Source organism: Micrasema longulum, unplaced genomic scaffold (assembly GCF_059751315.1).
Source record: "Micrasema longulum isolate JH-2025_06_02 unplaced genomic scaffold, ASM5975131v1 h1tg001778l, whole genome shotgun sequence".
NCBI classification, from domain to species: Eukaryota; Metazoa; Arthropoda; class Insecta; order Trichoptera; family Brachycentridae; genus Micrasema; species Micrasema longulum.
Window position 1 is genome coordinate 239,389 of NW_028278953.1, and position 27,801 is coordinate 267,189.

Sequence of the window (27,801 nt, forward strand, 5' to 3'; positions counted from 1 at the left end):
GCTAATTAGCGGCTTGAAAACAATTTTTCACAATGGTTGTTTATCGTATGCGCGGTCACAATGAAACATCCGTGAAAGTTATCAATCGGGATTATTATATTTTTTAATATTGTCATACTTCAACCTGATGGTTGGCAACACCTAATATTAAATGTCAAAATACTTACGCTTCGCAACGCATATGTAATCAATCACATATTTAAATTTTACCGCGTGTAAATATGGAGAATATTCCTAAAACTGTAAGTAAAATAATTTAGTTTTATTTGTTTGTTCACAACTTATCATGCTATTTATTTGTTTTGAAAAGAAGGTATGTACATGATAAACAACAAACACAACGTTTTATTTTATTTGATTTTACTGGGCAGTTTATTATATTACATTCATATATCTGAAGGCATTTGGTGGAAGGGCCATTTTATGTGTTAAATTAAAATTTCACCAAGAGATTGCGCACTAAACCAGCTCAAATGGAAGCGCTGTTGGCTTTCATGGGTGGCCACAATTTTCTGCTGGCCGTTTTACAGATCCACTTGGATTTCAACAAAATAATAGGATGAGGAAGCGGCTGGCCGACAAATTGGCTGATTTAAATCCACCCAAAACAATAGAACTGTGGAAGACTGTAAGAATAGTTATTATTAATAGTCATGTTTCGATAACTGGTATTATATTTCGACATTCAAAATCAAATAATTATGTTCGTTTTAGACATGGCGAGATATTAAAAGAAAGGCACGTCAAAAAAATGCAGAGAACAGGAGAAATTTAAGCGCCACTGGAAATTGCATTATGTTGCCTTTTCTTAGTGACGTGTCGAAAAAAGTTATCTGCATTATAGGGACTGCCAGTTCCCAGGGCACCGGTGTAGCATAAAGTCCAATCTCAAGGCCCATGGAAGCCAGTTCATCATCAATATGTGTACTTAGTTTTCTTCCTAATTTATCACAGCTTAAAAAAAATTTTTTTTACACAATATTTATGTGATGTGAAGATTAGGAACTTATTGGTATTGCCGGTAAATCACGGGCGTCGGAGTCAATCGCTCGGAGTCTACTAGGTCTTCGGGATACAAATATCCCGGAGACCAACACCTCGTGGGCGCCGGTGTCTATCGCCTTTAACATCCTGGATGCCAACGCCACACTGGCGACAGAGGAGTTCCACACTTCAGTGGAAACCTGCGCCTCGAAAGCTCTAGCAGTGTGTCTGCAATTCTATAAAATGCATTTAAGGTTCTTGCTACTCGACTTTGACGATTGAAAAATAGCGACCGTTACACCACATATGCTCAGCATTTGACTATCGTTATTTGTTGCCGACATGTTGCTACTTGTTACCCCATCTAAGTGGACATTTAAAGATCGTCTCATTCCTACCTCCTGCGACAAATGTTGAGTCAATGTGTAAACTATTTTAGGAAGTCCTAACATACTTGATTGTCCTAGCATGTTTTGAAAAAGTTTATTTTTAAAATTAAAATATTTGCAGGGGAAAACAGTTAATTCAAATGTTAGAAAAGTATACAATTTTATTAACATGATTGTATAGAACAGGGGTCTCCAAACTACGGCCCGCGGGCCAAATCCGGCCCGCCAGTGTCATCAATCTGGCCCGCGACAGCCAATGATTTATTGTTGTTACTATTGCTGTGATAAGTTGAAGAAGAAAACACAGAATGATAATTACTCGGTTTATTTACTTGCAATGTAAAACTTAACGACAGAAATGATGACGCAGAAAACTTTACTTAAGTATCTAAGTTTGAGCAAATTAATAACTAACAAACAATTTAAATGAATCCCACTAATCACAGTTAAACAAAAACACTAATGAGATTTATGTAATTGTGATTTTCCACCGACAATAGTTTGTAGTTGTGGATCAATTTTACTTGTATCAATTATTAAAAGAGATTTAAGATTCTCATCGGTTAATTGAGATCTGTAAACATTCTTTGTGTATATTTAAATTTATTTCAACAGAGAGGGAAAAATTTTTGAGAAGGGAATATGAAGGTCAAGGCATTTACAGGGCTTATGACCTGTCATTGGCTGGTTTAAGTGGCCACTTTACACACTGTGTAACATTCACCATTCTGCCCAAGTTTGAACATCCACATTTCCTCAACTCTTCCATCTGTTGACTTTTGTGAAGTAAAAGAGCTGAAACCTTTATCATGTGGGTGAGATTCATCCGGCTGAACCAAATCACCTACTAGGCAACGCCTGAAAACAGTTTTTCAATTTTTATACTTCTTCTTTTACCAGGTAGTAATTCAACAATGTTTGATTATGTCCAAATGCTTGCAGACTGGCTGGATTTCGTCCCTAGGGAGTTGTTCATATTTAAATTTATTTGAGGAAATGTGGATGTTCAAACTTGGGCAGAATGGTGAATGTTACACAGTGTGTAAAGTGGCCACTTAAACCAGCCAATGACAGGTCATAAGCCCTGTAAATGCCTTGACTTCCATATTCCCTTCTCAAAAATTTTTCCCTCTCTGTTGAAATAAATTTAAATATGAACAACTCCCTAGGGACGAAATCCAGCCAGTCTGCAAGCATTTGGACATAATCAAACATTATTCTTTGTGTACTTCATCTTGGAAAACGTTTTCTCACACAAGTAAGTAGTACCAAAAACAGAAAACAACCCACGAGCAAATTTATGCAAATTATCAAATTGTTCTAGTGGAAGACTCTTATCAAATTCCAGCAAAGATGAATTTTGATATTTGTTCTTAATCATATCACTGCACTGTAAATCAATAATTTCCATTTGGACTTCCGGAGCCAGGGTTTCAATGTCAGAATCAAAAGGATTTTGAAAAAGATTAATTTCATTCGCAATGACATCAAAATCTGAGAAACGAGTATCAAAATTTATTTTCAAAGCACTCAAAGTTTCGATTGCAAAATCGACGGGAAATTCAGTCTCTGTAGTGTGGCTGAATATTTCACATGCTTTAAAATGTGTGAAACATTTTTTACGTAATTGCGATTGAAATAGTATTATTTTCTGCCTGAAGGATTTGATATTGGTGTATAAATCAGGAAGAAGCTGATTTTCTCCTTGCAATCTCAAATTCAGTTCGTTCATATGATTTGTCAAATCGACATAGAATGCTAACTTCCACATCCATTCACTATTTTCTAAATCGGCAAAAGGGCGCTGCTTCTCATTTTGAAAAAATTCGATCTCTGCTCGAAGTTCAAAAAAGCGCTTAAGGACTTTTCCGCAACTAAGCCAGCGTACGGCAGTATGACAGTAGAAACTCGCAGAATTGTCGGTGATTCAGCCCAGTGGATCTGATGAAATTAACAACTGAAATGACTGGTTTTAGAACTTCAGACATATCCAAACATTTTCCGCACAAGGACTGTTGATGAATGATACAATGTAAGACTAATGGTTTTGAACCACCATCATTTTCTACAGCCTTTGACACAAGTGCAACCACTCCTTTATTTTTACCACACATATTTTTGCCTCCATCAGTTGTAATAGATTTCGAATTTTTCCATCGAAGGTTCTTTTAATTAATGGCATTTTCAACTCCCTTGAAAATATCTGCCCCAGTTGTCGTGCCGTGAATACTATCAATATCAAGAAGTTCTTCATACACTTCATAGCTTTTATCTACTCCGCGAATAAAAATCAACACCTGAGCAGTATCTGATACATCCGTTGACTCATCCAATGCTAGAGAAAACCACTCATGATGTCCATTTTTGTCAGACAGTTGAGATGATATATTTTCTGCGATGTCTTGCACCCTCCGAGCCACGGTGTTTGCTGACAAACTGCCACTTTTAAATAAATTTACCTTTTCGGGGCATATTTCTTCGGCTACTGCAATCAAGCATTCTTTTATCATTTCTCCATCGGTGAATGGTTTGCCACGTTTTCCGATTTCAAGAGCCACACGAAAGCTGGCGCGAGTTGCAGACTCTTGTTCAGTATTCGCTTTGGTAAACAAAGATTGCTGCGATTTGAGTCCGCGTTTCAAAGCTTCAAATTTTTCCGTCCGCAAACTTCCTGTATACTTGGAGTAATTTAGAAGATGTTTCGATTTATAGTGTCGTTTAATGTTATATTCTTTGAGAACAGCTATGGTTTCATTACAAATTAAACATAGCGCCTTATTACTGGACTCAATCACAAAATACTGAAAGTTCCATTTATCTTGGAATGTTCTGCATTCACTGTCGATTTTTCGCTTCTTTTCCATACTAACAAATCACACATAAAAACAATAAGTCAAATCAAAATACTTTTATGCACGGGTGTTACTTTATTTCACAGTAGACAGTTTTGCTTCCTTCGCCTTTCCTACGCAGACTGACTCGCGGTTGCGCCGCTAGCCTTTTTATATGCAATTACTGCCATCTCGAAGTGATCGGAATACACTAGCCAGAACCAGAACTTTCTCGAACCAACGCGGTAATTCCAAATATTTCATTACGACTAATGCCACCTGTTAGCGGGTAGCTAAAATAGATAGTACATAGTACAATACATAGTACCACTATTCGCCACTAGATGTCGTTAAGTGTCACAATACACAATAATAATTGAAATGCAAAAAAGCGTAAGTTTGCTTAGGTCGCACACTTTGCGACTATTCTAGTCTAGAAATATAGTTAAGGGCAGAAAAATTAAAACTGGTTTGGCCCTTGGAACAAACTGAAAAAAATATTATGGCCCGAAGGCTTCAAAGTTTGGAGACCCCCGGTATAGAATATTATAGTCACACTTCAGAATCAGTCAGGAACAAAATTTTATTAATAGTGAAAAAAAGTATAATTTTATATGAAGTTTATATCTCATTATGAATAAAATATGTATGGCATCCTCTTTTACTATTCAAACCGTTATAGACACATACTTATTTATTCATGTTTTATTAAGATTCTGCTTTATTAGTTCATCTTACGAACTAATATAAACTTTTAATAACAATATATTTTTAATTTCTAATAGCATTGCATTATTTAGCAAGTAATATAATATTATTAAAATAGTATGAAACCACCACCACCTCCGCCACCTATTGCTTATAAACATGTAAAATATAATAAAGGAAGCCAAAGACAAGTAAAATTATTGATTGTTAAAAAAAATGTTTACACTGACCTCGGCCCGTAGCAAAACATTTTGTAAAAATATAACCATAATAGGTTAGAGTAGAAAACATTGTTTTAGCTGTGAACTTGAGTGAGATTCTTTAAAAGTATAAAATATATTCTAATAGTGAGTTATTTACAACTCATTAAAAATGGCCCCAAAATTGAAATATTTAGGTGAATCATAAGAATGAAAATGGTTATGCTTGGAGGCTCTTTGTAGAGACTATATGCTCCAACTAGGGAGCGGACATGGAATGATTATTATGAAAATGTTTCTTATACCAGGTATAAATCAGTCGCGAGCGGTGAGTTTTTAGATTGGTAAGCTGCAAAAATTCTGATAAAATGTCTATAGCGGTAGTTTGGCACATAAAAAAAGGTCTATTTTATATTTGATAAATAATATATAACAAATGGCACTTGCGGCTAATAGTTTCAGTTAAAATATATTCTAATTTAATCTGCACATTTAATTTTGAAAAAAATGCATTAAAAAAACGTAATTGCAAAAAACTGGACTATTTTATGTTTGATAAATAATCTATAAAAAATGACACTATCTACTAATAGGTTTCAGTTGTAATATTTTTAATTTAACACAAACATTTCATCAATAAAAAAATGAATTTGAAAAAAAAAACATAATTACAAGAAACTAGACTATTTTATATTTGATAAATAATCTATAATAATAAATTACACTAGCGGCTCGTAGTTTCAGTTGAAATATTTTCTAATTTAACACAAAAAATTAAAATTTTAGTTAAAATTCCTAAATTCCATACAAGTCATGGTCAAAATAGTTTTGTCTTCAAAGGTGTAAAAAATTAAAATAATCTTCCTAATTAACTAAAAACTATTAAAAATAATATATCAATAAATAAATTTAAAGTTAATCTAAAGAAATTTTTTGAACACATGTAAAAACAACATTAAATTCTAATTAGTATGAATATATTATTGTTTTATGTTTTTTCTTTATATATACTATGTTTTTATTTTTGTTTCCCATGTAATCGTATTTTAAATTATACAAATCCCTATAAATAAACAACTAAAACAGTGTAAGTCACTCTCCAAGCACAAGAGTTATACCCATATGCAGAGACAAAACTTAAGGTGGGGAAAGTACATTCTAATCTCACGTGCAGAGAATAACCCGAAGGTGAAGACAATAGAATGTACTTACCTCACCTTAAGGTTTGTCTCTGCATACGGGTATTAGTCTTTTTTTTTTGGAAAGTTACAGTGATAACATTTGCTAGATGTGTAAAAGTAGATATGTTTAGAATTTTACAAAAACATGTACTTTTTATGAAATTTATTAATAAAAAAATAATAATTTCAAAAAAAAACATAATTTCAAAAAACTGGAACCCCTCGAAGACTCGAACGCCAACCGTAGTATTAGAAAGCAACGACGTATCCGCGCGGCTATTTCTATACTAGTACGAGCGTCAAAAAAGTGATTTATACAATATTATTATTCATAAGCGTACAGATAATTTTCGCTTAATTGTGACTACCTTTACTTATCTTGAAATAAAACACTATTTCTTAGTAAATAATGATAAAATCTAAATTATTTAAAAGTATTCCTTACCGAAAACGATAGTTCACTAATAATTGCCTTTTTAGAATCATTCTTTCATCGATTTTTATATCACTTTAATATTCACAAAACGGTGTAAGTTATACATTTTACTATTCTTTATGCATAATTTATTCTTGACACTATTCGATTTTAATTTACAGTAACGTTTTTATCATAACTCAAACATTATTTTTAAAGTTTAAATGGATAACCTATAACTGTCATCATCCGTTAAAAACCTTATTTATTTCATGTATATTTTATTCTTGTTAAGCAAATCTTTGTTTTTGAAAACTCGCTTAAGTATTCATACTGATACTAAGGATTAAAATGTAAATTCGTAATATTATTTATTTTATAACAAATTAACTTATAAACCACCGTACAGGACTTAAGTATTATCCTTATCTAAATTCTATGTTATATACTTATTCGTTATCTCCTTTTCACATTATACGGGTGCGTATAATACTATCTCTCACTTGCACTGTCTTAAGTGAAGCAGTTTTATTTTAAAGAATAATAGCCCTTATATAGAAGTGTTGAAAGACTAAATTGCATTTAGGGAAGCTGCAAGATTTTACTGTAATCGTAAGTTTATTTTTTCTAAGGTAAATCTGAAATTTGAAGTTTGGAGACGTAATGTATTTTATGTTTTATCTTTGAGCTACGCAAGCTTCTGTAATCCGGTAGTAATAATTTTGGCCAATAGAGGTGTAGCTTGCTCGCTGTTATTCCATACATCATATTCCATTGATGTAAATTGATTAACCCAAGAAATGCAATGTATGATTATTATTAATATATTTGTGATATATTTTTTCCTAATAATAATGTAATATAAAACATTACTTTCGATGTCAAAAAATATGGTAAGCTGCAAATAATCGATTATTGGGAGAGCTCGCCCCTGGTATAAATAGTTATATCGGGTATAGTTTATTTAAAGGCATAAGCTTGCTATAAGGAAATCTAATAAGTAAGGCCCTATGATAATAAGAGTTTAATAGTATCTTTTGAAGTTAAACTCTTTATAGCTGTTAACTCATCATTGATAAAATACGTAAAATAAGTGTTAAAACTAATAAATAAAATATGTAAATTTTTAATGCTGGGAAAGGGTTAAAAATGTGTTTCTACAATATAGGAGCAAGCACGGATAGCGGCTGTCAACGCCCCGATATTTTTATTTTCGCTGACCACTGGCATCGTCTCTTCTTCAACATCTTCATTACTTTGGTATATTGTGTCAGTCAATCTGTAAAGTTATACAATAATGATTACATGTTATTTAACACTAATCGAATGCACTTATGAGTATTTTGGCAAAAAGAGTAAGTTAACATACTTGTAATGGTGCATCATATTATACAGCACACAACAGGTAATGATGATTTGACCGGCCACCTTTGGTTGGTAATGAAGGACTCTGTCTTTTCGTAAGCAGCGAAATATGGCTTTAAGAACGCCAAACAATCGCTCAATGCAAGATCTCGTCTTACAATGAGCTTTTGTATAGCGTTCTTTGGAAGAACCTTCCGTGGCATGCAATATGGGTGTCAACATCCAAGGTTCACTTGCATACCCAGAGTCCCCTACAAAAAAAATATTATATGTTATTTTACAAGCCAATGTAATTATCCGGTTTTATTACCTTAGTTAGGCTAGCAATGATACAGTTAAAAAAATTGATATACTCTTGACCTCTATTAATGTATTTTGATCTGTTTTTTGTAAACTAATAACATTAAAAAAAAAAAATGCTAACTCACCATCTGAACATTTAGGGAATGAAATCCTTTATGATTTTTGTAGCATTCCTCGTGCTCAGTGGGAGTTAAAATTGCGATATGAGTGCAATCGATACACCCGAGCAAATGGGGAAAGCCACATTTTCTCATAAATTCCCTTTCTATTTGTACACGAGCGGTAGAAGTTCTTGAGAAGGATATCCACGTCCCATACAAATTCTTGATCATGAGGCCCATAAAAGAATGCAACAATTTGCTGAGGGTGGATTGTCCTATGGCTACAAAGTAGTCTTGACTGGTCCCCCTTTGGTAGCTGTCATTGTATGGAAATGAATAAAACAAAACCACCCAAAACGAATAATATACACCGGTAATACAAAAGATTTTTTTCTTCTCATATGACTCGATAGCGAGCGCATCAAGTCTCGAGTTATTTCACGAGAGATTCTGAATAACGTACGAAATTAAACTTCGCTCAGTTCAAGAGGATTGGTTAAATCTCGCACACGTATTCTTTAAATTTTTCTCGAGTATTGCATTTAGCCGGCGGTCGGCAAGCCACATGTTAAGAAAAGCAGTCGCCATAGTAATGGTTTGTAACTTGAAAACGAAAATACAAACCGCCACGAGATTACACACACGTTGACTTTTATGATTTGACGTTTGACTACGGAACTTATCTATGGCGTTTTGCAACGCGACCGCGATAATTTAAGCGTGTTCATAATTGTTCGGTGTGATCGCTCAAATACTTCATAGTCATTTGTGATTGAGCCCCAGGTACCAGTCTAGGGACTATGAAATATTCTAGTGTGAAAAAACCCTTTAAAATAAATATTTCATATCAACCATGCCGGGAATCGAACCTGAGACCTCTAGTATGGTAGGCAAACGCGCTGACCATTACACCACGAGGCCGACACACATGTAGGCAAAAATTATTTCTGGTTTTTAAAATTTATTTTGTATATTTTTTCTTAAAATGAGCCACAAAGAAAAACTTCCGGATCCACCGGATGGATGTCAATCAAATTCGTTGTGCTGTACAATGGACACTGTTCCAGATCCCGGAGAATTCATAACTATCAAGTCAAAAACAAAAAACTCAAACTCATAATTTCGGAGAGGAAATCGAGTTCTGAGTCGGACCGCCCTCTCCCATACAAAAAACCTAGTCCCCGACCTTCTGCTCCTGCGACCCCAGGTACTTCATGTATATCTTTTTTCTATTTTCTTTTCTATTAAATATGTTTTGCAAACTATAAAAATAAAACATTTATTTATAACAGATTATATTATTTATGCAGAAAACATATTATATGCCTCTCACCGAAATAGATTTTAATGTTTTGATTAACATATTACAACAGAGATGAAGAACATTTAAGAGAATGTGATATAGAAGTTTCAGGGCTTATGACCTGTCATTGGCTGGTTTAAGTGGCTATTTTACACACTGTATAACATTCACCATTCTGCCCATATTTGAACATCTATATTCCTTCAATTCTTTCATCTGTTGATGTTTGTGAAGTCAAAGAGCTGAAACCTTTATTTATGCGGGTGAAATTCATCTAATTGAATTATTTCACCTACATACTAGGCAAAGCCTGAAAAATTTATTTTTTCAATTTCTATGCTTCTTCATGGACCAGGTGGATTTATCTCGATCGGTAATTTAGTCGTCGGGCCTTTATTACTTTACCAAACCCATGGGGTACCTCGGAATTCTCTAATATGTCCTGTTCGGACCAGTGTGAGGGAATTCCTTTGGTTGCACCTTGTTTCGTAACATGGAAAGTAGGTACAAATGCGTTATATTTCGCTGTTTTAAAAATTTCTGATTTGACAAACGAATTGGCTTCGTTCACTGTCTTAAACTCCACAGACACTCGGTTACGGCCGATATATTTAATTCCATTCCAGACCGTCCGGACATTATTATTATGGAGGAAGCGACAAAAGTCAATATCGTAAAGGTTGGTTGGGGTGCCGCAATCTATCTGGAATTTGGTGACATGTACGATGAATGGAGCTCGGTCCATTCCGTTGTACATGCGGTATTGTGTTTTGTTTGGAGGTGTGGTGGTTGGTGTTCATATGATTGTATCCTGAGATGCAGTTGGGGTTGCAAGAACAATTGGTCGTGAGCTGGGGGATTTATGAGAAAGAACGCGGTCTGAGTCAGAACTCGACTTCCTTGGTTTGATTAAGTTTTGTTTTTTGGCCCTTGAGACCACAGTTACAAATTCAGTAGCGTCCGTACAGTCTCCATTGTGCCACCAGACGAGTCAAAACTTGACCCATCTGGAATATCTGGAGGTTTTTCTATATCATTCATCTTTATAAAAAAAATAGAACAATAAAATATGCAAGGCAAAAATAATATATCAGATTGTATTATTACCTGAGTGGAAGGTTAAGTATAAACTAACATACAAATTAAATAAACTAATTTATACTTATATTAATTATTCACAGCACTAAATAAAATAATTTTGACACGGATTTTACTAAACCAGTACGTTATTATCTACAAATCACTTTTATATATACGAAAAATACACGTCACCTGACAAATGCATCCACCACCTTTTGTTAGTCATAGACAATCCTCAAAACTGCTCGAAAACCTATTTAAATGATTACAAACTAAGGTGTAATGTTGTGTGTTGGAATTCCGAACAAATGAATAATTAACTAGCAGGTTACATGCTAGGAAATTCGTTCCTTAGGGCCTCGCTTTATCGGCCCTGTGGACCTCAGTTGATCAGACCTTCGGTCCTCACTTGAATTATTAAAATCTCGGGCACTGTAAAATTTCATCCTTTTGATCCTCCCAATTTATTTTTTGCTGTTAGGAGCAATCTGAATACAATGAACGGGAGGTTTAGTTCCGTGGCTAAGAGCACAAGTATTTATTAAAAAAAAAACAATAATCTGTCTCTCAGAATAACGTTTAGAACATAAATATTTATTTTTAAAATAATAAAAAGTCATTCAGAATAACGCTTCGAAAACCACACAGTTATGATATTTAAATATCCCGGTGGCCTCCGTGATGAAATGGTTATGACGCTTGACTTACGCATGGAAGGTTCCGGGTTCGATTCTTAGTGAGAACACAAAAATGAATGTGCTTAAGAGTTTTTTTTTTTTATTCACCACAAACCACTCACGTGAACTTTCTGTATTCCAATAAACCACACGTAAATCTAGATTTAGATATTATTTTATAAGCAAAATAAAAATAATAAAATATCCTTCCATCTAAGGGCTAATTTGTGAAACTTTAAACCAAAATTTTATCCAATATATGAACCGAAATCACATACTTTTAACTCACCTACGAAACTTTTTGCTTTGGAAGTACATATACAAAAAAAATATTTCATCAGCGGACAAAATAAGCCTCCACAGGACAGACGCAATAAATAATTTCTAAAGTAATAATAAATAGACGAGAGTAATATAAATAGATACAATTACTACATAATATTTCGTAAGTAGTATTTCTTTATTTTCGATGAAATACTCTCAGCTAAATGGGTTCATGCAATCCATCACAATAACTCAATTTTTATGAGCTCGTCAAAAGTACGCTTACTAACGTGTTTTGTAATAAATAGTCTTAATGTCAGCTGAATATGTTTTTTTTGGTAAGGTAAACGACACTGCAAGCGGTGTACGTTAAAAAATAACAAATGTAAATCAAAGTTGTTCCGAACGTTTTTTAATGTTTTGAGTTGTGATTTTGTGTTGCGAAACATTTGTAGTGCTTTTCTAAATAAATTATCACACCAACCTTCGACGCCATCTTACTTTTTAGTAACTGGATTTATATCTCAGTGGTGCTGCCTTGGTACTGTGGCCTTGATGTCTGTTATCGTTTGTTATCATTTAAATTATTTTATCTTTGCACTGCTTAGCACTTTTTTTATTTTCCAACTTTAAGAAGTTTTCAAGTTATCTTAATGATAATTTTGGCACTTTGACTTCGGTTCGAGTTGGAAACTGGTTACTGGCGTGGTAGTTTTAGTTTGAGTGGAAAATGTCAATTTGATCTCGAAGCCAATTTTTCGTGCCTTTTGTAACTTGTACATAATCTGGATAATCTCTCCCTTTAATATTATTGAAGGACAGTGGCTTAAAACACCGATAAGTTTTTCTCTGGCTTATAACAATATTTGGGTTTTTATATCAAGTTGTTTTTCTTTTAAATAACTGTCTTTAACTGTCTTATTTTTACAACTTATTTGAATAACAATCATGAATTATCTTATGAGAACTTTCAATGTTTCAAAATTATTTATAAGTCCCCACGTACAACATAAATATTTCAAAATTAATTACGGATCTTCGACTACAACTCCTGATTTTTCAAAGGTAATTATTGTTTTTATTGTTAATACTAGAATGTAGGTAACTGTTATTATTTCATATCAATATCATTTAACATTATTATAACAGAAAAAAGAGTTAAAACTTATGCACGGTAAATATGTCATGGTATTTTTTTATTTTTCTTTTGTATTTAAAATTATTCATTTATTATTCCATGTCCGCTCCCTAGTTGGAGCAAAGGGTGTCCACAAAGATCCTCCAAGAATCTTTGTCGGCTGCCAGCTCCCGTGCATCCTCCCAAGTCAGGTTCGCGTCCCGTAGTTCTGATATGAACTGCCGACGAACAGTCAGCAGTGGACGTCCAGGACGTCGAGAACCTGATGCCTTGTAAAGTAGGCAAGCATGTTTAAGGCTCTCAGGAGGCATCCGCAGTACATGGCCAAGCCAACCGTATCGCCTACGCTTGATGACAGTTGTCACCGGAGTTTTCTGCGTCCGTTCTCTTATTACTTCATTCCTCACAAAGTCAAACCACCGCACACCCAATATTCTTCCGAGACACCTATTCTCAAAACTCAGAATTTCGCTGCTTTGGGCCCTAGTGAGGTGCCACGATTCGCATCCGTAGAGGAGAACATTATAGAAACGTTATATAGGCGGCATTTGGTTTTCACTGAGTAAATATCCGATCTCTAGACAGCCTTCATTCTATTGAAGGTGGCGCCTGCTATTTCTAGCCGCACTCCCAGTTCTTTTTGAAAGCTGCCATTTTCCGTAACATATACTCCCAGATATTTGAAACTTTCGACCCTTTCGATGACTTGGTTTGACAGAGTCAGGGGATTTAGGGCATCAAGGCATGAAGTGTTACTCAGTACATGGGGTTTTGCAATATTTATTTTTAAACCCATGCATGCGGAGTATCTTTTTAGGTTATATTCAGTGGCCTGAAGACCCCTGACTGAATCGTCAATTATAACCGCATCATCGGCATACTCTAGGTCGCAGAGTTTTCGGCAGGAGGAGATGGCTATTCCTCGATCTAGCGGAATTGACTTCCTTAAGATGAAGTCCATGAGGATTATAAAAAGGAACGGTGCAAGGGCGCAACCTTGACGAACTCCGGTGGTAACCTCAAACCAATCTGTGACAACATTGTTGATTCTGATTCGGCATTCGCTATTTGAGTGAAGGGCTTTGATAAGTTCGACTAGTTTTATAGGCACCTTATATGCCTCTAGTATTTTTCAGAGTGTAGGTCTGTGCGGACTATCAAACGCTTTTTCGTAATCTACGAAGCACATAGCCAAGGAACTATTGAGTTCCTTGTTCTCCTAAAGAATACAGCGTATGTTGTGAATATGTTTTGGATATGATAGTATTTAAAAAGGATTACAATATTTTTCTAGCAGCAAGTAAAATATAGCATATTAAACATATACATTTATTTTGGTTTTGTATGACTTTTTTAGTATTAATGTTAGTAAATACCGTATCTAACCACTTACTGACTTTTTATGTCTACCGGTTTTGAGACTTACCCGTCTCTTCGTCAGGATACTCACCACACCAACGTGTAAATACTAAAATACACTATCACTTTTACCGTCACCGTAGTATACATAGTATTTACGAAAAAATACATAAATTACAGGCAGAGTTAAAGGGGATGCAAACGCCACTATGTCCGAACATGCATGAGTAGTGAGTGTCCTGACGGAGAGACAGGTACGTCTCGAAAACGGTAGACATAAAAAGTCGGTGAGTGGTTAAATACTAATATTTACTAACATTAATTGAAATGTTTGACCACTCACAGTGAGTGTCCTTTGCTTTGAACATAAAAAAAACTTATTTAGTAAATTAAAAATATATGTCAATGGTATTTTATATCATGTATAAAACAGGTACCTACAGATAATAGATAAACCTACTTATGAGGGGTACCAAAAAGAAAGAAAAAATAAAGGAAGAATGTATTTAATTAATTAGTTAACATAAAAATCTTTAAGCCTTCAAAGTACTCTCCATTGAAGCTAATGCACTTGTCCAATCTTCCATTGATACAAAAAAAAATGTCCTCCTATAATGCTTGACAGCGCCTCTGTCCTTTCATGTCTCCATCCCCAAATATTTACATTAAATTCGCTGCACTGAACTGCACTTACTCTAGATATCTCCACAACTTCTTTGATGGTCTGTTGTCGGTTTTCCAGGAAGATTTGGCCAATTTTAGCGACATTTTCATCGCTTCGGGCCGTTAAAGGACATCCATAGCGGGATTGATCACCAATTGATGTTTCCCCTATTTTAAAAATGGAAAATCACTTAAAAACTTGAGATTTCTGCATAGCATCATTTTTGTAGGCCGTTGTTAAAATTTCAAGGGTTTCTATGCCAGTTTTCCAAAGCGAGAATTAAAACTTCACAGCCACACTCTCAATGAACCATCGTAACAACATCAATCACACAAAAAAACTGTTATAAAAAATTCACACCAGACAAATGGAACCTTCTCCAGCGGTGACACTGGGCATGCTGACTACTACAAAAACTCCGCCCACCACGTGAGTTCGGTTTCTTTTGGGTGCCCCTACGTATTCCCTTCATAATTTTTTTATGTAATACAATTTTGTTATTTTAATTGTTTTCTATTTTTAGAATAAATACAATGTTCAACGTTCAAATTTTAACACTTTGCAAGAAAATCATCTATTGTACTTTAAAAGTATTATGGATAAGGAGAGAGTAATTACTGATCAGTCTGATGTTCTACCATATAATATAGACTGGATTAAAAATTGCAGAGGTAAAACTTTCGTATTATTATTTTTATCATATCGGTATTGGGTTCTCACATACAGTTGTAACTATCGCACAACCTCATATATTTTTTACCTTCTATTCACCCAACTAAATTAATCTTTATGTTTCTGCTATCCATTGCCCCATTACAGCGTAAGTATAACTTTCTTCCGGATAATGAATTTAAAGAGAATTTTAAGTTATACAATTAAAAAAAAGCCATAAAAAATATTTGGTAAAGATTTCACTTTTAATTTATCACAAATAAGTACTTTCGATTTAGACGGGTATCTTCAGACTGGGTAAGTGTACAGATATTATATTTAAATTTATATGAAACCAGCAAACAAGGTACAGTATATATAATTGTTATTAAACAATCTCAATGCACAAGATGAATATATACGGATGGATCCAAGATACAACTCAATGACTTTAGCACAGCGGCTGCGTTAATCCCGAAATATTCTATCGAGTTGACATTCAAACTACCCAGTCCCCCCTTTGTATTCACAGCAGAATGTCTAGCTATAAGAGAAGCTCTTTATTACTCTCTATCGCTATCCGATCCCCTTATAATTATTTTCACAGATTCTTTGAGCGCAATTAATTCCATCTCTAACAACCTGTCCAAATCTCATCAAAGCGAACTGTTATGTTCTATTAGATCTATTTTATGGAGACTGAGAGACTCCAATAGAGACGTGAATATAGCTTGGATTCCAGTCCACTCGGGTATCAGGGGAAACGAGCGAGTGGATAAACTGGCAAGAGAGGCTTTGACAAGTGGTTTACCTCCTTCCTTCTTCCATTCGCAGATTTCAGACTTGTCCCTTCTATTCATGAACCAGGCTAGACACCATTGGGATGTCCAATGGATTGAGAGCAGAAAAACTAAGGGTTCCTACTATAGAAGCTTGCAAAATCATATTCTTCTCAACCCTGGTTTAAGTCTGCAAAATTGTCTAAAAGATTGGTATCCAACATTTGCAGGTTAAGAATTGGACACTGCTGCGCTAACAGTCACTTGTTTAAAATTAACGTAGTTCAGAGTCCATGGTGTTAGTGTGGCCAAGACTTGGAAACGCCTGACCACATACTTTTTGGCTGCCCAATGACAGAAGGACATAAGAATTATTTTAAACTTACAAACATAAATTTTCCAATAAATGTCGCTTCTCTCCTATCCTCACTTACCCCCGAAGAGATTCATCACATAAGAAGATTTCTGAGTGAGAATGGTGTGAACTTTTAGGAGGCTTCTATTTAATTTTTTTATTTATCCTTTTGTACATAATGTTAATAGTACATTAAAAACCCCAGTCTACATCAAATCATATACGTGGATGGCAGAAATCATCCTTCATAGGATGAATTGCCAAAAAGAAAAAAAAAAAGATGATGTCGGCAACAAATGACGATTATCAAATATCAAACATATCTGGTAGCAACTTACGTTATTTCTCGGTCAATATTTGTCTGCGACATTTGATTTCAATGACTGTCTGTTGGCACCATAACATGTCTTAGATTTTAAGAATGACAAAAAAATATTTATTTATTAACGGACATTGTCCATTTATACAACTTACAGGGTTTAAATATGAGATGATAATATCTGATGATAAATCAATGAATAAAACTGTGATATTTATCAATGGCTGTGTTTTGTATTATTTTGTTTTTCTTCAATTAGTTCTTAAATTCACTCTGTAGACATACCAATTTTTAAATTTTATTTTGTAGGTGAATCTCGGGTAGTTTTAAAGCCAAAAACTACAGAAGAAGTCTCCAAAATTTTATCATTTTGCAATGATAATAATTTAGCAGTTTGTCCACAGGGAGGAAATACTGGCTTAGTAGGGGGTTCTGTTCCAGTTTTTGATGAAGTCATTATAAGTACAGTTCTTATGAACAAAATCATTAGCTTGGATGAGTTCTCAGGTATAATAAATTTACTTTGTATTCAAAAGATTTCATACATAAATTATTATTTTATGTGCAAATAATTTGAGTCAGGTTGTGGATCCGTGGCTAGCGTTGCGGACTCACGGATCAGAGGTCCGAGGTTCGAGCCCCACTCTACCCCAACTTGATTTCCATTTTCTAATAGTGAGTTATTTACAACTCGTTGAAAATGACCACCAAAATTGAAATATTTGTGCAAATTATAAGAGTGCTAATATTTATTTTTTCTAAAAAAAAATAATATACAAATCTAATCGCCCATGTGTTCTGTAGCTGCAAAATGTGTTGTACTAGCTGTCTGTAAATAAAATTTTCAATCATAATAGTAACATTTTCAATGAATAATTTGAATTTTAAATCCCAGCTGCCCATGCGCTTTGCAGTTGATGTGTTGTGATATTTAATGGGTAACACCATTGACGTGAATTTTACAAAAATGGCCGTATATAAATCTTCCTAAATATTAACAATCAATATATATTTACATTGTAAGATGGTCTCGTGTCGCTGTTATCCACTTCAGCTTCATAAGATCTGACTCCACTTAAGGGCAGACGTATGTATATATTCTGTCAATAATTGCGGACAATGTGAAAACAGTGCTTTATTTATTTATTTAGTTCTTTATTGTTTACTTTTTATTATGAACACTTGACTAACTTGACTAACTGCTAATGAGTGTTTTTTTTATTTGAATCATCGTCATAAACTATTCAATAATTTCAAACTTAAAATTCAAAAACTATTAAATAATTTCAAACTTAAAATTCATAAATAGGGTTTAGAATTCCAACTGTCTATGCGCTCTGTAGCTGCAGGACATGTTGTAATCCAGATCTTATTTGTAAACAATTTTGAAAAATAATCAGTAAAACCAAAATTAAATTTTTAAGTAATGTAAATAGGGGCTAGGCTTCATACCGTCCATCCGCTCTGTAGCAGCAAGACATATAACATGGACGAACCACGGTGGAATTATTGTACTATCAAAAAATCATCTTAAATTAACAAAAATTAAAATACCACTCTACACAACTTTTGAATGCATTGGCTGTAGGATAAGCGCAGGCAGCAACCATTTTACCTTAATCACAATTTATAGACCAGGTTCTAAGGCACCACTTAAGAAATTTTACTCGGAACTAAAATCTTTACTTGAATTTTAATCACTCGTACAGAAGTAACATACGTAACTGGAGATCTGAACATTCGTTTTGACCGCAAAACGGATTCAGAATCGGTTCGTTTTAATGCACTTTTAAGTGATTTCGATTGTTCACAAGAAGTAAATACCCCTACACATGATGGGGGAGGTACACTTGATGTTATAATACGACGAAATTGTGATCAAAAGATCATAGTTTTTGTAACAGACATCGGACTTTCAGACCACAGATTAGTGCACTGTAAAATTAATATCCAAAATCCATCACCAACTTACAAAACACTCGCATCAAGGCCATGGAGAAAATTGAATTTAGAACATTTTAATTCTAAACTTCTGACATCGTTGATTGGTCCGGACATTGACCGTCGCTCAAACGATGTCGATCCATTGGTTGGGTTGTACAATGAGGTACTATCTAACCTGATAGACAAACATGCACCATTTACTATGAAAACTATTCAAAAAAGGAAATCTGATGCATGGTTTGACTCAAAAAGAAAGAGCTAAGACTTCTAGAACGCAAATACAGAAACACACTGTCAGCTTCGGATCGATCAATATGGTTAGATATGCAAGCCTCTTATAGGACATTTATAAAAGATACAAAATCTAGTTTCTGGTGTACAAAAATAACTGAACAGAAAAAGTCTCCAAAACAACTCTGGCGAAGCCTTCAATCTGTTCGTGGTGACTGTATAGCAGAGACATCTAACACAGGCGCTACTACCACTGATTTTGATTTTGAAAGTTGAAAAAATCAGACTGGCGTGTAGTTCAGCGAAAAAACCTGTAATTTTAGATAATGCCCTTCAAAAATTCAGTAAATTTGAACCAACATGTATAAATGAGGTTAAAAGGATTGTTGCGGCATTACCCAACAAACAATGTATATTAGATCCAATGCCAACATGGCTTTTGAAAAAATGCATTAACGTATTAGCTCCATTTTTAACAGATTTATTTAATGCATCCATGGAGCGCAGCATTGTTCCGAGACCCATAAAGAAAGCAAATGTAACTCCACTTTAAAAAAAATTCACAACTTGATGTGGAAGATCTTTCCAGTTTTTGCCCTATTTCAAATCTTCCCATCCTATCAAAAATACTAGAAAAAATAGTTTCTCATAGGCTCGTTAACTATATCGAGTGGAATTCTTTATTTTCGGTAAGGCAATCGGCATACCGACGTTTTCATTCCACGGAGACGGGAGGGATAAGAGTACTATCCGACATTATAACGGCGGTAGACTCTGGTAATCTGGTGTTGATGGCTCTTCTGGACATGAGTGCTGCATTCGATACTGTAGACCATAATATTTTGCTTGAACATCTAGAGAAAACTTATGGTATCCGTGATCAGGCACATATGCCGTTCAGTTCATATCTTAATGAAAGAGAATATGCAGTTGTGTTTCAGGGTAAAAGCTCAACCAACTTTCGGGTGTCTACAGGAGTGCCTCAAGGGTCAGTACTCGGACCACTCCTCTATCTCCTTTACACTAAAGATATAGAGAACATTATCAAAAAATGTGGATTGTGGTCTCACTGCTATGCAGATGATACACAGATTTATTTATATTGCAAACCAGGCGAGAGAAGTGTGCTTGTCAATTTAATTGATGGATACATCGAGAAAATAGGAAACTGGATGGCTGAAAATAGACTAACATTAAACCCATCAAAAACTGAACAACTATGGGTGGCTTCAGCCAGACGACAGAATTTGATCCAGGATACGGCCCTACCCAATGTAGTGAGTACCGCTTTACCCACCGTTAAACTACTGGGAGTTTTACTAAATTCTGACCTTTCTCTTGACGCTCAAATTAGTGGAACGATAAGTTCATGCTTCTACCAGCTGAGACAAATTGAATGCATACGCAAAAATTTGCCGGTTGATGCCGCCCGTCAATTAATAAATCCATTTGTAGTGTCTAGAGTCGATTATTGTAATGATATCTATGCAGGTCTACCAATTAACAAAATGACTCGCCTACAATCTGTATTGAATGCCGCAGCGAGACTTATTTTCTGAATCTCTAAGTTCAGTCATATCACTCCACTACTTCGGGAACTACACTGGCTACGTTTTCCACAGAGGGTCGAATACAAACTCTGTTGGCTTATGTATAAGTCACTGCACAACTCTGCTCTGGAATATTAAAGGGAACTATGCATTCCAGATGAACTAGCTGACAGGCGTCTCACGCTTAGATCAGCTACGTCTACGGCGAGAGGAAAAGTTATTATACCTCTACGCAAACAGCGCACTAAATTTAGTGAACGCGCATTTGCGGTCGCAGGCCCTATGGCATGGAATGCTCTCCCAGCAGAGGTGCGAGGCTGTAAAAGTGAACTGATGTTTCGGAAAAAACTTAAAACCCACTTGTTCTCTAAATTATTTGAATAAATCCGTAGCATGTGACAACAAAATAAATGGTTTTAATTAAATTACAAATTTAAAAGCTTCAATTAAATTAATTTAACAATAGAATCACTATGTAAAACGCCCTTGAGGTATTTTATTACAAAAATGGCGCTGTATAAGTTATCCATAATAATAATAATAATAATAATGATGTAATCTAGCTCCTATCTGTTATCTGTTATTGAATTAATTTTTAATTTTAAACGAGGAACTTGAATCCCAACCGTCAATGCTGCAAGACGTGTTGGGATATTGTAAAGCGCCCTTGAGGTGATTTTTCCAAAAATGGCTCTATATACATTTTCCATAATAATAGTAGCTGCTTTAATAGGTAAATGTTATCAACTATTAAATATCTAAATTTAGTAAATGGGGTCTAGAATTCCAACCGTCCATGCGCTCAGTAGCTGCAAGACTTGTTGTCTATTCTAATAAATTTGTTTTTTATTTCGTTTTTCAAAATATCACTTAAACTCTAAACTTCATTGTCACATAAAATAAAAATAAAAAATGCAAATAGGGGCTAGATTACTTAATATTGGAAAATATTATAATTAATACTTATAATGGAAAAGCTCGCAGTAAAACGACATTGCCACTGACACTTCATGACAACATCTGTCTGGACTCTTCACGGCGGATGGTCTCTAAGCTGCAAGAGCTGAAATCAGAGACTTCATCACCAACCATACTCGGTGGACCTTGCTCTAACTGATTATCATTTTTTAGAAATTCGGAGAACACGGAAAAAAAAATGACAACATACCGAGTTATTTTAGAAAATTATTTATACATATTATTTTAAAGCATAGAAAATGATTTGATTAACTATAATTTTTTTCACATGTTTTAGGTGTTTTAGTATGTGAGAGTGGATGTGTGTTGGAGAATCTTGATACGCATGCTCGTGAGCATAATCTGATTATGCCTTTAGACTTGGGAGCCAAGGGTTCCTGTCACATTGGGGGTAATATCAGCACCAATGCTGGTGGTCTACGACTATTGAGGTTTGGAAACCTCCATGGCTCTGTACTTGGAGTTGAAGCTGTAAGTATAACTAAGTTTCAGTGCAGTTTTTAACAGTAACCATTGAATTGTATATCAATCATAAAAAACACAATACAGTAAAGTTTTTGGTTGTCCATGGTGTAATGTGAAAGAAGTTTAAGATCACTATAGTTGTATGTGATCTTTTATTCTTTCTTGACTTTTTTTGTTCATGAAATATCAGTCCTACACTTCAGATGCAAATTCAGATATTTTGAAATATATATTTTAATGATATAATTCCTTTAAATGGATATTTCATGGTGCGTTCGCCTTACATCCAAGAGATCTCGGATTCGATTCTTGAGGTATTGATTTAAATAGTATAGTCCCTAGTAGCTGAAGTAAATGATCGATCTTACTTTCAAGTAACAATAAATGATCCAGATACACCGCAATTAGTGCACCAATGCAGTGCCCCATTCATCATTAGGTGCGGAAAGTGGAATGATGATGATGTTTGCATGATAGCCAAATAAACACATTGAAAACTTTATACAACACTTTTGTACGCAGGAACTTGGAGTTTGCATCTGTTGTGTGGAGCCCACAATATATAACAAAGGTAGAAAGGATTGAAAATGTTCAACTAAAATTTTTTAAATACCTAGATTATAAAAACAATAAAACGCTTTGCACTCACAGCCAATCTGCTAAAAAAAATAATTTTTTACCTTTGAAAATAGATGCACTGTATCTGAATTATGCCATTTATATAAGTTATTAAATAATAAAGTAGACTCTTTTAACCTACTCTCCAAAATTAATCTTAATGTTCCCTTTCACATGACAAGAAATAAGTATTTATTCCATCTGCCAGTCTGTAGCACTAACTATGCACAACACTCTTTCCTCTATCGTTCTTGCTCTAACTATAATGCTTTTTTTTCATCTATTGATATTTTTAACACGCCCCTTAATTTATTTAAAAATAAATTAGGACTCATAATTTCTGGCTGCGATACAATCCCACTTGCTATTTAATGATGCTCACACTTACACATACCTGAACACTTACTCCCACACAAATACACATAAACACGCCCTTTTGTTGTACCACAATTTAATATGTATGATTTTTATTTAGAAACTTCGCTGGTCTGTCTTTAAACCATATTTTTTTATGTTATTATTTATTTATTTATTTATACTTTTACATTGTTTGTATTCTTTTTTTTTTAAACAGAATAATGTTCCCTCACTGGGGTGTCCCGTGCCGAGGGAAACATTTTACAAAAATGTGAAACATGCCTAAGATAATAATATTTAACAAATTTATGAAATATATTTAACAAAGTTAAAAAAATTAACAAAATAAGAACAATAAAAAAAACGCAATTAAACCAATTAACCTAATTATAATTAACATAATTAACAAAATAAAAAACAAAAATATTCATAAAAAACATAACCAATTTATAAAGACTAATTAATAAAATTCATAAACCGCATACATTTTACATATTTGGCTATATCATTGTCCGCTGTTTGTTTCTGTAAAATAAATAAATATACATACTTACCTCTATGACATGTGGCTGATAATCAAATTATGCATATCAGTAGTTTAATTTTTTTCCGTCCAACAGCATTTTTGATTTTAATGTATTGGTATTAATTCAATTTAAAATTTATATTTTAGGTTAAGGCAAATGGAGAGGTTCTTGATTTGTTAAGAACGTTGAAGAAAGATAACACTGGGTACCATCTTAAACATATGTTCATTGGATCTGAGGGAACCCTTGGGATCGTGACTAAAGTATCTATCCACTGTCCATCTCTTTCTTCTTCAGTCAATGTTGGATTCTTTGGTATGTTACTTATTATTTAATAATTAAATTTAAAAAATCACATTGTGGATAATAATAGTGTTAAAAAACGTAACAAGTGGAAGAATATTTGAAACATCTAAAACGATGACACCTTATGACATTGTTAACAGGGAGTGTGAGAGTTAAAACTGATAGTCAAACAAGTAATTTCAAAATGCATCATTATTTTTATTATAAAATATCTATATTTAAACATTTCAAGTATCCACCTCAACGTTAAACAGTTCAAGCAGACAGCTGTTCTTATTATGTACATATTTTAAATATGATGAAGAGGATTACCAAATAAAGGTTATGAGTGGAGGTCGATGAGTCATCATACTGAATTAGGTTTTGAGCTGCAAGTGGCGGCCTCCGTGGTGTGGTGGTCACGACGCTAGACTCACGCACGGAAGGTTCCGGGTTCGATTACCGGTGAGAACACAAAAATTAAAAATGTGATTTTTCTCAAGCCTGGGTGCTCTGTGATGTAATTCACCACTGTAATTAGGCCTCCTGGCAAAAAAATGTAAAATGTAAATGTAAATGTAAGAGTATGCCCAGTTTAGCTGCTGACATTGTACTACGTAGATGTTGTAGATAATGACTTATGTTTTCGGTTTAGGTAAAAATTCGTATGACATAGTTCATCGAATATTGTAAAACCAAATATAAAAAATAATTTTAATAAATACAGTGAAATAAAAAAAACAAGATGAATTTTTCATCATGTCAATCAACCAGGATATCAGAAAATAAAATTAATTTTGTTTAGTAAAATGCACATATTCAGTTTGATTCTCAGTTTCATAATTTGAGAATCCAGGGTTGGTGTAGCGTTTGGTATGAAACCTACAAGTCTATTTGTTTTATATTTATTTTACACCTAATTACCGGGGTGAATTACAGCACAGAACTCTTAGGCTCGAGAAAAATCACATGTATTTTTTTGTTATCTCACTGGGAATCGAACGCAGAGCCTTCTGTGCGTGAATCAACTGTCTTAACCATTACATAACGGAGGCCTCAGGATGATTATTATCAATATAGATTGCTGAGATGTCAGAGTTCAAAAACAATTTTGCTATCTCCAAATTTTCAGCGCTATGGTGCATGTAGTAGCATGCTACTAAATCGTGTAAAATAAGAATCCGTTGTACATTTGTGATATTCTCTTCCAATTGTACTTTTGTTTCTTGCGTGATTTTATGGTGTTTTGCTTAGCCCAAAAGTTATATAGCTAATATTTTGTAGGTGTCAAGGACTTTGAAAGTGTGCTGAAAGTTTACAAGAGAGCTAAATCTTCTCTCGGAGAAATTCTATCGGCTTATGAAATGGCTGATGCTGGAGCTCTTGAATCATCTATGTCCATGCATAAATTGCAGTGAGTATTTATACAATAATTTATTTCCAAGAACAATAAATTAAATTGACATTTATTGGAACAGACAGGGAAAACATTTTTGAAGAGGAAATATGGGAGTCTAGGCATTTACAGGACTTATGAGATGTCATTGCCTAGCTTAAATTACCACATTGTAACATTCATAATTTAATCCATGATTGAACATCCATATTTCTTCAGTTAAATGCCCAGGCATCCAGATTCCCTTTTCAAAGAGGTTCTCTATCTCTGTTAAGAATTACTCAATTTTAATGAAATTCTTAGCATATGTAAATCTAGTAGTGTTTGTTAGTAGTCGTTGTCCTCGTGGTGTAGAATGTGTAAAGTAGCCTCCTTGCTGAATTTTGAGACAGGTTTAATGTTCTTCACATTAAGGAAACGAATTACAGACCTTATCTCTCAAGCAGCGGGGTTTTCAATTTTCTTTGGAATTTCTAACAAGCACCACAAAGCGTACACAACACTCAGCTAACTCATTATATTGTCAGCTCATTCTGAATAGCTCAGGGTAATTACCACATATGCGCGAAACTGCGATGGCAAAAAATACACTTATGGATATACCTCGTATATTGCAAACGAAGTACGCAATGAATAGATTGTGGAGTCCCTAATAATGATAAGCTAGAATGCACATTCTAGGGACTTCACAATACTCAACTTTGTAGAAAATTCTGTGGCTTGGATCTAAAAGGACCAATGTCAGATTTCATATTTTTCTTGCCACCAATTTTTTGGAAAAACTTGTATATTATACATAAATAAGTGTGTGGTAATGTTTTTTTTAAAGAATATTTGTTACCAAAGATGTCAAACAGTTCATTATAACGCCACAAAATGGCTAAATAATTACTCTTCAGTAATATTACGATTTATGACATTGGCCATTATTTATTTTTATTTATCCATTTTTTTTCCCATTATAAACAATGATGGATAACAAAAATAATGTGACCTCACTAGGGTTACCCGTGCCAAGGACACTTAGCATTTATACACGGATATTTTTTTCTTGAGAATTTCTGATTACATTACGAAATACGAGGTGTGTTCAGAAAATAACAGGAATTTTCTTTCTTTTGTAAAAAAAAATTATTTATTCGTCTACATTAATGTTGTCGCCTTTAAAATAGTCTCCATTAGATATTATGAACTTGTGCCAGCGCTTCTTCCAAACCTCCAAACACTTCTTAAACTCGATCTTTGGGATAGCCTGTAGCTCTTTCAGCGATAAAAATAGCTTGTAAAATGACGGCTCTTTAAGGTTCTCTTTATTTTTAAAAATAGGAAAGAGTCACATGGAGCCATGTCTGGCAAATATGGAGGTTGGGGCATCGTTGCAGTATTGTTTTTAGCCAAAAACTCGCAAACTAGCAATGAAGTGTGAGCAGGTGCATTATCGTGGTGCAAAAGCCATGAATTGTTTTGCCAAAAATCCGGGTGTTTTTTTCGGATTGCTTCACGCAAACGCCGTTGAACTTGTAGGTAGTACTCCTTATTGACCGTTTGACCTCGTGGTAAGAATTCGTGATGCACAATCGAAGAACACAGTGAGCATCACTTTCACGTTCGACCGCACTTGTCGAGCCTTTTCTGGTCTTGGCGATCAAGAATTCCTCCACTGGGACGATTGAGCCTTAGTTTCGACGTCATATCCGTAAACCCATGTTTCGTCACCTGTTATAACACGTTTCGGTAACTCTGCATCGTCGTTGACGTCATTTAGTGACACATGAGCAACTTCCATTTGCCGCTGTTTTTGTTTAAAATTCAACAATTTTGGAACAAATTTTGGTGCCACGCGTTTTATATCCAAAGCATTTGAAAAAAATTCATGGCATGAGCCAATCGATATGCGACTCCTCTGATTGTGATTCAGCAATCGGTCATAACCTTTGAATTGACTTTTTCCACGTTTTCATCGGTTGTTGATGTGCTGGGCGTCCAGGCCGTTCGTCATCTTCAACATCTTCACGGCCAATAAATTGACAATCAGACTCTCCAAACCTGCAAAATTTAAAAATTCCCGTTATTTTCTGAACACACCTCGTATTGTAAATTAGTTTTTGTATGTTTATTCGAATTAGGTTTATTTGAATTTTTTAATGTTAAATTTTTTTATATTTTTTTTTACATTCATATTGAATTATCTATTATCGTAATTATTGTATATATTTTAAATTTTTAGAAATCCTATTGGCGATCATCCTTTTTATGTACTCATTGAAACAAGTGGTTCCAACGAAAGTCACGATTCGGAGAAACTATCAAAATTCTTAGAAGAGACAATGGAAACAGGTTTAGTAGAAGATGGAACACTTTGTTCAGAACCGAGCAGAATCAAG

General features: G+C 34.3%; 1 protein-coding gene across 1 annotated transcript; it reads left to right on the plus strand.

The window, feature by feature from the left end:
* Positions 1-71: 71 nt before the first annotated feature.
* On the plus strand, positions 72-27,801 carry D2hgdh (D-2-hydroxyglutaric acid dehydrogenase; the record flags this gene model as incomplete). The annotated part of the gene is made up of 7 exons (XM_088237739.1): positions 72-242; positions 15,486-15,633; positions 17,376-17,573; positions 22,047-22,240; positions 23,883-24,051; positions 25,306-25,435; positions 27,645-27,801. Coding segments are annotated over exons 1-7 (1,017 nt in total), but the record flags the coding sequence as incomplete, so codon positions are not given.